The sequence below is a fragment of the Phasianus colchicus genome, chromosome 18 (genome assembly GCF_987193195.1).
Source record: "Phasianus colchicus chromosome 18, bPhaCol1.hap1.1, whole genome shotgun sequence".
NCBI classification, from domain to species: domain Eukaryota; kingdom Metazoa; phylum Chordata; class Aves; order Galliformes; family Phasianidae; genus Phasianus; species Phasianus colchicus.
Genome location: NC_143453.1, coordinates 5,867,323 through 5,880,564, shown reverse-complemented (window position 1 = coordinate 5,880,564; position 13,242 = coordinate 5,867,323). Strand labels below are relative to the sequence as shown.

Here is a 13,242-nt window from a genome sequence, read left to right as displayed (position 1 = left end):
CCGGGGCACGGCTCAGAGCTGCCAAAGCTCCCAAACGTTCTGAATTTTACTTTATTTGGTTTTTCACAACCTTGGCTCAGCCCGTCCCCCTGCTGCGGCTCCTTCCCCATATGGACAACATTTGTCCTCTGTTTACTCAGCCAGCTGCAATGCGTGCTCCCTCCCCAACCCTCCTCCTCTTTGTTTATACCCAGACCATACCACACCACAGTATCATCTGAGGAGCTGCATCCTGCTGATCCCAGACCATGCGCACAGACAAACCTCTTCAGGCCTGCAAACAGAGTTTCATCACAGTCTCTGTGGAGGAGAGCATGCTTCCCCTGCAAACTGTTCCTCGTAGGAGTCCTACAGCCCACAGCACTCCCCTAAGTACTGAGCGCCCCATGCTCAGGCCAAGGGATAACGCCCTTGGTGCCACATCTACCTTAATCAAGTGTAAAGCAGCTCTGGGCTGCTCTTCTCAGACATAGCTGTGCCACAGCTGAGCAAAAGGACCCAAGGAAAAAAGCAATCAGATTCTTGGTGTGATGGCTCCCACGCTGGCACAAAGGGAGGTCTGGAAAAGCTCCTCTCTGTTGCTGATGTCCTCATATCCAAGATCTGTTTGAAAACTGTGAGGCACCATTAAGGTCTTTTCACACCAAAACTCCACTTAATACTTGGACACACAGACTGCAGCTAAGTATCTACGGTTTGGAGAAACTAACAGCATTCAAATTTCACATTCTGAACTGTCCTCTCTACTTACAACTGCATCATCTTTTCTTACATTCCTGTTTAAACAACGATGTTGCTAAACAGTCTGAACCTGGCTGTCTAACTGGCTCCTCTGGAAGCTTTCTGGGACTGCAACATTTTCCTGACACACTCTGAGACTGTGGGTTAGGCTCCATGACAGAGAGAAGCTGTACCTTGGAAACATGCCTGCTTCTGAAGTCCCTGTGACCCTTCTACAGCCTCTGGCACTGCGTGGGCTCTGCTCTGCTCTTATGCTTCCCTCAACTTCCCAGGCCCCTAATCGTCCTTCTGTGATAGAACAGACATTTTTAAACAGCAGCAAACGCGCCTTTATACAATGAACTGTGAATTAAAGCACGTCTTTTTATTATCTAAACATTCTCTTTTATGCCAAAAGTTCAAAGTTGTGCACTTCAGCACAGAGGCTACAGGCATGTGGCTTGGGAACAGCACAGGTGCTTTCCTGAAGGCCACTAAGACACCAGCCACAGCAATTTTCCAATCAAATCTCATGCAAATGGTGTCACTACATAACAGAAGATGGATTGTATTCTTTCTGACAGGGATAAAAAAGTTCTCTTTGGAGAACTTCAAATACAGAGCATCAGCTGCTTCAGAAGTACGCCAGGAAGGGTCCCTTGCAAAAGTGCTTATTCAATACAGACTACCACGATTTACGTGCTTTAGGTCAACTCATTTTCAGCAGGTCAAAGACTCAGAAGCTAGAAACTCTAGGGCAGTGTGAGCGTGCTCTGTTGTGACCTGGGATATGGTTTGTGTCTTCCTGTCAGCATGGCCAGAGGAGACATTTACACAGCGGGGAGAAAGGCATCAATGAAAAATTCAGAAAGCATAAAAAAGTCTAATTCAGGTTAAATTCATATGGGCACCAACAATTCCTTTAGGGACAAGGGCATCTTTAACACAGGAGAAGAGGAAAGATTTAAGTAAGTATGCTTCAACTGGCAAAAGGTGTGGGGAAAAGATATATCATACCTTTGGCACTTGGTCCTCCCACAGTGCAAGGATGGGACGAGTTGGTCCTTGACACTCCTTCCAAGCCTACACGTCCTTTTGCTGCTGACTAGAACAAAAAAACAGTGAGCAAATGTTGATGCTCCCATCACCTACTAGTAAAAGGAAAAGCAATTTCCAGTCATCATTTGTAGAGGAGAATGACGTTCTGCTAAAAACCAGGAAGTTCTCAAAGACCCCTCATTTCCACAGCAGAAGTTGAGGACACTTGGAAATCCCAGCTGGCTGCCAGGACAGAGAGCCGTGCGCCAGAAGCTTGTTACCAGTGCTGCCCTACAACAAGAGACCAGAGAACTGAGAGAACTCATGCTTTAATAGACACTGAAATCACAAAGGAAGAAGGCCAAATGCCTCAGCAATTTCAATAAAAATATGAAAATCTTTTTACATGGTAAATTTCATAATATAAAAAGTTTAATGCTGTCTGGAAACAGAGTTTTAATTTACAAAAATGTCCGTATAGGCCAAACATGGCTAACACTGCATACATGGAGAGCAAGTGCTAAAGGGCTGCTGCTTGGAAGAGTCTTTGCTGACAGTCCTCTGAGTTACCATCTTCAATGCTCTTTTGAAGAGTTCTGCAACCGAGGGGCGAAGTTTTCCATACACATCTGCAGCCTTTCTGGACTGCACGGCAATGCAATGAACCCAAAATTGCTCAAATCCATTATTACCACCTAGCCTGAAACTACCAGTGTTTTCTATCAGATTCACAGATCTTCTGTGCACCTGGATCTGTTCTGCAACATGAAAGAGATGGTCACAGAACAAGTTTGACCTAACGAGAGGAAGTGCGGCCAAGACTGATGTACACAGGTATAGCACCCTTCAATGATTTTTTGCCTTATTTAAATAAGGTATGACTAAAAAGAAGGAAAACCAGTAGCAGGCCAGGGTTCAGGCTAACCAACAAAACCAAATTAAACGGGATTTTGTTCCGTGAGATTGTTTACTGTTCCCCTTTAGTTTCAGCTACAGATAGCCAATCAAATATCTGTAATCAGTATCTCACACAGTAAAACACATGGGATAAAACCAAACTAAAATACATTCCACGGCCCGGGGGAATCGTTGCATGTGGCAGGTTTAGTGTGAAAGTGGATAATACCTAATTCTTATTGCTCACTGTATTAAGCAGTGTTGTCACTTGTACCATGCACAAATACAACAACGACAAATGCATTTAAACGCCACAGAAGGAATTCTAATATCAAACAGAGAACATGTTATTTTCATTTCCTGAATTTTTCCACAGATCGGGCAAACCTGATAAAACTGCTTTTTCCTCACAAAGGGGTTGTTTCTCAGTTGGGGGTGGAGGAGTGAGGCACAAGGTGTGTGAAGTGTCTCCCAGACATAAGCAAGCATGCATGTTGACGGCTCTCATTAAGCCCATGGAAGTGCCCTGTGCCAAGTCCATGGAAAGAAACTTCTCAAAGACTTGTTCTAGTGACACCCACCTTCCATATTTATACAACACCAATTTCCCAAATACTGAACATCTGACCCCTCCCTGCTTCTAACGCACCCCTCCCCTTAAAAAATAAACCACAACGGAAGAACCATCACCCCCCACCCCAAGTTAGCTCTTTCTGAAAACTTTAAGCCAGTATGAAACCTACTGGCAGCATGAAAAAGGGTTGTACCAAAATGACAATATAGAATTTCCACAGATTAAAGAGCCTTTAGCTATAGATGTAAACTACAGTAAAGAGGCTTATTTCCGGCATGTTATGCAGCACTACAGGGAGTATTTGCTGTACATGAAAAGCTGCCCACTTCCATCCTGGGTGTTCCTGGGATGTCGTTCTAAGTTATGCTGGTCAGAAACAGAGCAAGTCACACGGAGTCCCTCAGCAGTCGTGTGACCACAGCAAGCTGCACGGTCAGCAGTCACCATCGACCTCATGTGTCGGTGCTGTACTGACTCATTTTGGCCCACTACTCTAATGTTCCCCACCTAATGATGGAAAGACAGTATCTAGCACCAAACCATCTCAGAAAGATGCAGTATACAGACAAGTAAATCGCATAAACTGAATGGATTCAGCCAACTTTTTTTTTTTTTTGCTACATTGCATAATACGAGTAAATGCATAACTACTCTTTTTGTCTTTCTGCACTGAAACTTTTGTGACCATCCATCTCTCGTTAGCTGACTGTAACTACACAGTCTGATGTTCTTTGCCCTCAGCACTTGTGTTCATTTCTTGCAATAGCAAAAAGGAAATCATTTCTCTCAACATCAGTGGCTTCCAGAATATACTCAAAGCAAGCATTTCATACGTGCGCCATGATTAAGTAGAACCTAAGTAACTTTACATCATGGTATCAGAATTGAATCCTCTGTCCTGCTATCATGCTTTTCTTCTGAGATCCCCCCAAGATCACAAATACTCAGGTCCACGTTTTCAAGAAGAGCATCCAGACGTGATAAGTGCAACAATTACCTGCATCAGCAGTGATCCCCTAACTGGTTTGGAGATCTGACTGCACTCACCATTCAGGTAGTCAGCTGCAAGACTGAAAGTTGGCTTAAGATCCCTCTAAAACTCAGGGCCTAATTAATAAGCCTCACAACACCTCCGTGAGGTAGGTAGGTAAGTATTACTATCCCCATGTAGATAGACAGGGAAGATGAGGCACAGAGAGGTGAAGTGATGAGCCTTCAGTCACTTGACAAATGTTGGGAGTGCATAATAGAAACCAAAAGCCTTGGTGATCCAGTGCTCCGACTTCATAGCACGCAGCCTGTGAAATACTCTGCTTGGATCTAAGTGCACAGTGTGGCTGAGTTCATGTCCACAGTTTTCAGTGCATGTAAATTATCGTTTTGATTCTGGTTACATCACTACATTTAATGGCCACTTAAAAAAAGAATAGCCTCCAACTTGATTCACAGCACCTAAATGCCTTCTAGCCTAGGAAAGCTTTCTGTCCTTCCCACATCACCCCTACCTCGGGTGCTCTCTTTTTTCCACAGATCAAAAGGTGCACAGGTTCTGCATAAAGGTCTGCATGTTCCCTCACGTGTGTGTCCTGACTGCACAGTGACACAAACGTATCCTGCCTGTGTACACTGGTGTACTTGCTCCTGAAGAAACTTGTTTCCACAGCAAGGGAAGGTTCTGCAGATGTGCCCACGATGAGCTACTTGCAAACATTTACTAGGATCAGAGAAGAATTTACTTGGATGGATAACTTCTAAACCACATACTGATGTCACATCCCTGCCAATGTGGAACTACAAAACAATGAGCCTCAGTGTCTGTATCCCTTTTCTGTACACACTCAGCAGACAGAAGACATCTGTACTGCCCAAATACTTGCCAAGATGAAGATTTCACCATCGTAACATTATGTGCCAGAAAGATCAGAGTGTTGATAACCACAGAGCCCATCTCTCTGTCACAGACTCACTACCTCATGCTGAGGCTCACCTTCTCCGTTATACCCAAACATTCTTTGGGAGCAGATCAACCAGCAGAAAGTCACCTGAGAGGTTTCCCTCCAGACAGAAGTTACCTGGGATGCAGGTTTTAGAACGGGGCATCTCTCTCCTCTTGTCTTTGTGTCAGTTTTTATCAATGAAAAGAGAACTGCTATAGAGTTGCAGTGTCAGCAATTTCTTGTGTTTTGCCAACAACTTACTGGAGATACCTAGAGGTGTGTTACCTCCTCCTCTCTGCCAGCCTTTAAACCAACCAGAGAAATGGCTTGTACTGCTGCAGGCAGAAACCTGTGCATGCTTTATGGAAGTTCTGCCTCCTTTCTTCTCTCTCCAATGATATGTATAATTTCTGTATAAAAAACCAGCTGTAAAACCTCCTATTAGGATAAAAAATACAAGGTGGTGGCTTAAAATCTAACATTTTTTGAACAGAAAGAGATTTGCTGGACCAGTTGCAGCAAAAACGGAACGCTACATAGAACCTGTGAAGCAAGTCTGGCCAAAGACCTGATAACAGAAACTAAAACCCATCTGTGTGAGGCCCAGGTTCCTACACAGGGACAGCAAGGGCCAATCTGTTGCATTTCTGTGTATTGACAAAGGTATGACCATGGCTTCTTAGGTAATATTCTGTGGTTCTGTAATATTCTGTGGTATTGATAAAGGCAAGTGGGCAGAAGCAAATACTTTAACAAGACTTTAAGTCATCAGTTGGTACTCAAGACATTTCAACATTTGGAGGAAGGAAAAAATCTTCCTGGTGACAAGAATTTATAACCATTCCCAGATGGCAGCCTCATGGGGCGTACAGAGCCTGCAGCGCTACTGGGAGGTGGAGGGTGAGCTGATGTCACTGCATTTGTAGTTTCAGGGTGTCTGTGTCCATTAGGAGGGTTCTTTTGTGGAGAAGCAAGGTGTTGCTCAATAGACAGGTCCTTTAGTTCCAGCTTTTCTGCGCTTTCTTCTTTGCTGTGCCGTGGAGATAAATTTAGCAAGCTGAGGACATCTTTCTTAGAAGTCATTGTTCCAGGTGCTCCTCGGAGAATCTTTATTGGGCCACTGGAGTGCTGGGGAGTGTTTTGCCAGAACATCTTTAAGTTGTGAATCGCTTGCACTTTTTCATCAATGGCAGCCATTTTTAGCTTGTCTATGTCTGGAGCATCAGCTGGACTAGAGCGAGCAGAACCGGTGGAGGAGTAAGAAAGAGCTGGAGATGGAGTGCTGCCAGCAGGAGACTGATGCCCTGAGCTTGGGGAGATATTTCTGGGTGATTTAGAAATATGAGCACTGTAAGGAGAGCTGGGGTACTTGAGCTTAAAGTGTGGCTGCTCGGTTAAGGACCCATGTGAGTCACAGCTTGGAGATGGCTGCCCACTGTACTGGCCCGTGCCTTCTTTGTTTGACATCTCTGATGCTGTGGGGCTATTATAGCCAGAACTCACTTTCTGAAGGGATGAGCTCCTTGTTGGAGGCTTTGGTTTAATTGCAAGAGGTGAAGACTGATTTTTCTGACTCGAGCTGATTGGCCTGCTGAACGCACTGGTCTCTGATGATTTGAATGCAGACATGCCTGCTGGTGTGGAAGCTGCATCATCGGAATTTTTGCTCTTACTTATTTGACTGCTGCTTCTCTGAAGACGTTCAACAGCTATGAGGTGACTCTGAGTTTCCTCCAGGATTTTTTGGGCCAACTCTTGAGGATCAAGCTTTGGATTACTGTCCTCTTGGGATTTGACAGTGCTGTCAGTCTCAGTACTAGACTGGTCAGATTCCCCAGTATCAGAACTTGCAAGTTTTCCAACTTTTTGGAAAGGTGAGTTTGGACTGGGAATAAGAGTCATTTTAACAGGAGAATTTGGAGTACTTATGCTCCCTTTGGAATTGACAGGCTCTTTAACACCACCAGTTTGACCAGCTTTGGGCTGCTTGTGATCAGGGGAAAATCTTGTTTTTACACTTTCCTGGTAACTGGCCAAAGGCTCATTGCTGATTATAGAAAAACCTTCATATTCTTCTTCATCTTTGCTGGCTACCATGCTGGTTTGTGGAGACAACTGGCTCTGCACTGCAGACCTATGTGGATAAATGTTCTTGGGCCTCTCATAGTCCTGGCGTCCCCTGTGTCCCACGCCATCCGGCATGCTCTCTGGCTTGGAAACAAAACTCATGGAAGAGGCAATGGAGCTCAGGCTATACACAGAAATGGCATCTGATGCGATGCCATCTGGACAAGTAGGAGAGAACGGTGGGTTTTGGTACTGTGGTACAGGGTTGGAAATAGACTGAGCAGAAGCCAGTGACTCTAGTGATGAGGAACTGTCCAGGCTAAGGCGCTTAGGCAGCTCTGTAGAATCTAAAAAAGAATTTTAAAAAAGTACAAGCGTGCCCTTAGATACACAGTAATAGTAAACTAAATCAGGCTTATCAGAACTAAGAGAAAATGCTATAAAACATGCTCTACGTTACTTAAAACAAAACAACACAAACACAACAACAAACCAAACCACCCATTACTTAGGTGAGAAAAATAATGAGCACAGGTCAGGAAATATATGGACAAGGGCCTCAGACCAAGTATCCTAAGGGAAAACTTTGGAAATTCACCAATTGATTAGGATTTTATATTTCAAAATCTTCCAGCTGCTGGTGTGTACTCCTAACTTTGTCTTCAGGCAAATCTGAATGTTGTTTTTAACATTAAAAAAACATCTGCTGCACTTGTTAAATGATGTCTGGTCTGTCATGCATTATGATGATAAATGTGTGATGTCTGCAAAAGGAACAAGTGTGAGATTTCAATGGAATTAATTCTGATCAAATCATCAGATAGCATATGAGCAAAAACTACGCTAAGAAGCTTTACCAAAAAGTGCCAGCAAGGACTGTAGAGCAAAGTGCATGGTCCTTCTATTAGCTTGTTTCCCGGTTTTCAGAATCACCTCCTCTTGCCCCACTTCACAAAGGTCAAAACCTGTAGCAGAACAAGGAGTAAAAAGTCACAATTCATAAAAAGATCCTATGTTCTAAACAAGCATGATCTTGTTTTTACACACACAGAACAAAGAGACCTTAAATTCTACCCTGGAACGACATCTCTTCATCAATGCAATGTACATTTTGCTGGTTTGCTTTTATTACTATTTATCAGACCTTCACAGGAGCACTATGGAGTTGGGCTGTGAACACTTGTACATACACAAAGCACACCAGTCCAAACTGATAGACAAAACACACTGCTCAGTATTTTAGCTGCAAATTATATGGAATTATCAGGGAATGATGGACTAAATGCACCTGAGGGCAGGGCCCCACATGCCTGCAGCATTTGTTCATTAATCCAGTTTTTTTTCACAGGAATGGCCCTGTTAAGTTCTTAAAGAGAGAGTGGTGAGGTGCTGGAACAGCTGCCCAGAGAGGTTGTGGATGCCCCATTCCTGAAGGTGTTCAAGGCCAGGTTGGATGGGGCCCTGGGCAGCCTGGGCTGGTATTAAATGTGGAGGCTGGTGGCCCTGCATGTGGCAGGGGGGTTGGAAATTCATGATCCTTGAGGTCCCTTCCAACCCTGGCCACTCAGTGATTCTGTGAAGAACTGAGATCATGGAGTTTACCAAACAAGGCCTGGGCAGCAGTAGGCATAAATGTGTGAGACAAGCAATGCCTGGCTTTAATGAGCTCTTCAGGCTTCTTGGACATCTCTTTCCACCATGTTGCCTCTTTCCTGCAGTGCCCTTCCCCTAAGCCTTTGCAGGTCCAAATCAGAATAAAACCTAGTTAGATATTTAGTTCTTATCTATCTTTTCTGCAGGATGCAGATCCTGGTACATACTATCACTCTGGCAACCCTATCCTGGCCTATTGCACAGGTTGCCCAGCCAAAGGAATGACTGGTTCACTTCAGGTAGGAAGTCAGAAGCAAACTCACAAGTATGCATTATGAACAAGAGGAGAACCAGATTCTGAAATTAAAATAGCACCAATTTGCTGTAAACCCTGAAATCCACCTTCTGTTGACTCAGGAGATGTTCTGGTGCACGACAGAAAAAGCTGTTTATCACTGACCAACCAGTAAATGGGAGCTTGGTGCATGTGAACTGGCCACGCAGTACTGAGCAGTCTGGACCATATCCAGAGTTACAGAGACCAAAGAGAACCCAGACAAACAAATGTACAGCTGTGAGCCTCGTCACTACTTCAAGCCACTGTATGAGACACCAACACTAGCTTCAGAAAGATAAGGAAAGAAGTGTTTTCCTACCTAGAGCTGCCAGAAACTCGTGACAGCCAGGAAGCCTCCAGAGTTGGACGCTGATAGAAACCTGGATTGGTGCAGAGGAGAAATCCTGTTCCTTCTCGCCTGCCTGAAGTTGAACCAGGACTTGATGCAGCTGAAAATAACGCAAATGTTATCCATTCCTTACAAATCAAATCACTGCTTTTCTGACAGTCACACCTAAAGAAATGCACTGCTGACAGCCCCTCACCAATACACTCATACATTCAGCTGCTGCTCCTGAGCAGAACAGTGAGATGAAAGATCTGAGCAGAGAGAACAGTCCAGGGACAGCAATTATGGACACACTTGAACAGCAGCACATCGAGGAACAGAACAAGGGGGGCGCTGGGGATGTGGTCAGTGGAAATTGAGTAAGGAGGAAGCACAGCAGGAACACGTGGGAAGTGAAAGCAAAGGGGCTGCTCACAGACATTTGCTAAAGCCCGTACCATGACTGAGCAATATTCCTTAAATGAAACCCAAAAAACTCATTTTCAGCATTTAACTGGGCAGAATGAGTCACATGAAGCTATGGAAGACTTTCCTAATATCTCCATGGCTTTCCAGGAGCAAATTTACTCAACACTGCCCAAGGGACAGGAGTAGCAAAATTGCGAAAAAAAATGTGTTTATGAAGATCTGACACAAGTTAAGGTGCCAGGACCTCATCTAACTCAAAAACACAGCCAGGGTAGGAAGGATGGAAAATCATTAACTGGGGACCAGTTAGATACCTCAGGACCACCCATCTCTTCCAACCCACAAAAACTTATGCAGCCTTTTTCCAGATAAGTACCATGGGGCAAATTCCAGGCCTGAAAGCAGGGTGAAGATGGTACCCTGCAGCTCAGGGAAATGGCTGTGCAGCAACCAAGGCTTTAATCCTGCACAGCAGTGTCATTCCCCTGTGCGTGTAATATACTCACCATTCCCACCACATTTTTAACAGCCTTCAGGCAGCAGATAATAAGGAAGGAAAAGAGAGGAGAAAAGAACACAGGTTATTCTGTGCTACAAAATGCCTGTGACAGGGAGCCCTGCAGTGCAGCAACACATCCACATGCAAACAAGCATCCTGACTGCAGGATGCTCTATTCTGAGAAAGAAGGGAGCAATGGAAATGACTTGAGCTGTGAATCAGGAGCCCAGCAGTGTAGGAAGAAGCAGCTGGAATCTGGGAACACCCAGCTCCCTGCAGTCAGCTCAGACAGAAGGCAGGCAGATACCAAGGCCAACCCACATTCTGGCAGAAGGCTGAACATAAAACAAACCCTTCTATTCTTTTATCTGGTATACATTATTGGCATTTAAAACAGTCATCAATCCCTATATATTCCTTGCATATGTAGTAGCATCAGAGTTCGTACATTTGTGGCTCCTGCCTTCCAGTTTGTACAAAAGAAGCACTTTCTATCCAGAGCAAGAAATCAGACTGCCTACCTCACTGTTTCATTAACACCAAGAGCACCTGCTCCCTTACAACACCAATCACCCTTACTGGAAAGAGAGGTAAAAGCAACAGCTACTGACTGAATTGACAGTGTTCACGCTTCAGTTTTGTGCAAAGTCTTGTCTTCTTTGGGACAGGCTGTGCCTTTGCTGCTCACCAACTGAACTGCTGAGAAGAAGGAGGCAAGGACAGCAAATAGCAGCAAAAGTTGTGAGAGTTCAGCTGAAAAATCCTGAACTTATAACTAGGTAGGTTATTGTGCAAAAAGAAATTGTGCCTCTGGTTTGGGCTACTCAAGAACATTTGCAGAAGCAATGCAATATTCCTGCCAGTCTGAATATTCTCCCCTGGGTGATTTAACTGTCTGAGGCAAGAAGACAATTGTGAAGTAATCTCATGGACAGTCAAACATACAGATCTGCTCAAATGTTTTCCTCATCACATCCCATTTACAGCAAGCCTCCCTCTGGTGGTAAGGAGGAAAAAATAACCCTGCTACTTGACAATGGAAGTCTCAGGCACTAACAAAAGAGCCAAGGCTAGAAAGCAGAGTTCCATGAAGGACAAGCCATTAGAAATATCCCTTGTGCTACTGTAACTTGTGACAAGAAACTATTTCCTTGAAGCAGACATAGTCTAATTGACCCACAAAGCAGCTTCTTAATGGATAACTACAAAGCTGGAGCTGTTATTTTGTATTCTGTGCAAACTCAATACCACAGTGTGAATGAGAGCACTCCAGAACCACACAGAGGTAATCCCAGCTACTTTCCATGGTACTTCCCAATAATATCTTTGCATGGGGAAAGGGGGAAATAGAGTCTGCTGTTCACCTGTTCACAATGTGTAGTGTGTTCATTTACTCAAACAAGCAAATGATTAAGATAAACCTCATTAGAGGAGCAATCGGGACAGTAAGAAACATGTAAGGGAAAGCTAGCCAGGCTGGTGGCACAGAATGAGGTTAGGTTCTTCTAGGCATGCTACAAAGACAGGGAAAAGGGAAGAGTGTGAAGGAGGTGGGGAGGGTTGGGGTATAGGGGAGTGCCATGGCCACAGGTTGGCACTACGTCTCTCTTAAATTAGGAGAATTCTTGCAGCAGAGCTATCTATGAGTACTCAAACCAGAAAAAAACATTGGCTCAGTAAGTTCTAAGATCCTGGCATCACCCAAAGTCAGGTACTCTCTGCGTTCTTGAAAACTACAGGGTACCAAATCAACCAACATAGGCCCTGGATAGGATACAGATATTTGGTCCAGATAGGCCAAAAAGTAGTGCTTCTACCACTCATTTTCCACATTTTGCTTCTCCCTCACTGTACAGTACACATTATGTTTTCACTTTCACTGGTCTGTGAGATCCAAGGCCGTGCAACCCAGTAGTATGCCCACCTTTTTCTTTTCTCCACACACACTTTCATTCACACAAACAGGGAAATGCAGAGTTTCAGCCTCTGAGGCTGATAAACCACAGCATAAACCACTCTGTGTGTTTCTGAATTTACTGACCTGGAATGAACCATTTGGAAACTGGTACTGGAGAAAAACCTCCGACTTACCCTGTTGATGAGCTGTTCTCCTGTTTCTGAAGCTGTGATAAGTTTACAAAGTGCCTGAAGTGCAGGATTAGGCAAACCTGAAAACACCAGCAGAAACAGATTGTTCAATACCTGTTTATTGTCTGCTAGGAATGCAGCAACCTGAATGGAATGTAACTCCAGCTAATTCCTAGAACTTCTCTCCCCAACTGGATCATTCTGGAAACAGCAGCAATTTCCAGAAAATAATTTTTTTCCCAATCTTGCATCTGATTATAAAAGAAGGGAAGAGACATCATACTTCTCAAATTCTGAGTAAATGATTTCAATCTACAACAGTTTCAGTTAACATTTACTTCTAGAACCTCTATTCTGTGAAATGCTTTCACTTCATTATCGTAGAAACCTAGACCAGCAACATCATTCTGCAGGCTTACGCCAAAGAAAGGCAGGAAAAGGCAAATGTCTGCTTAGACATAAGAGAACTGAGCCTGCAGCTGGCCTGCTTCTTACCTAGGAGTGACTGTATGGTGCTGCTGCACTGCTGCAGTCGTTCACCAGGGTCAGAGGTGGGGAAGAACACTGCTGCTGGCAGGCCACTGGCTGGAGGGTCCAAGCGAAACCCCACTGCTGTGAGCAGTGCCTGCCAGCCTGGGATACCTCCAACTTTATTCTCCACGCTTTGCTGGGAAGTATACATGGAGTTGTGCTGCCCATTCTGGATTCGCTGCAATGATTTCTCCACCTGTGAGG

General features: G+C 44.4%; 1 protein-coding gene across 5 annotated transcripts in view; it reads right to left on the bottom strand.

Annotated features, from left to right (window-relative positions):
• Positions 1 to 2,071: 2,071 nt before the first annotated feature.
• The window catches only part of TTC28 (tetratricopeptide repeat domain 28), a 127,879-nt gene continuing 116,708 nt past the window's right edge, over positions 2,072 to 13,242 (bottom strand). For all 5 annotated transcript variants that reach the window (XM_090152542.1, XM_090152540.1, XM_090152541.1 and 2 more), the window contains 5 exons: positions 13,003 to 13,234; positions 12,511 to 12,587; positions 9,483 to 9,612; positions 8,091 to 8,198; positions 2,072 to 7,580 (listed from right to left, as the gene is read on the bottom strand). In XM_090152542.1, the coding sequence (XP_090008668.1) occupies positions 5,956 to 7,580; positions 8,091 to 8,198; positions 9,483 to 9,612; positions 12,511 to 12,587; positions 13,003 to 13,234 (2,172 nt within the window). In that variant the 3' untranslated portion in view covers positions 2,072 to 5,955. The remainder of the gene's footprint in view (positions 7,581 to 8,090; positions 8,199 to 9,482; positions 9,613 to 12,510; positions 12,588 to 13,002; positions 13,235 to 13,242) is intronic.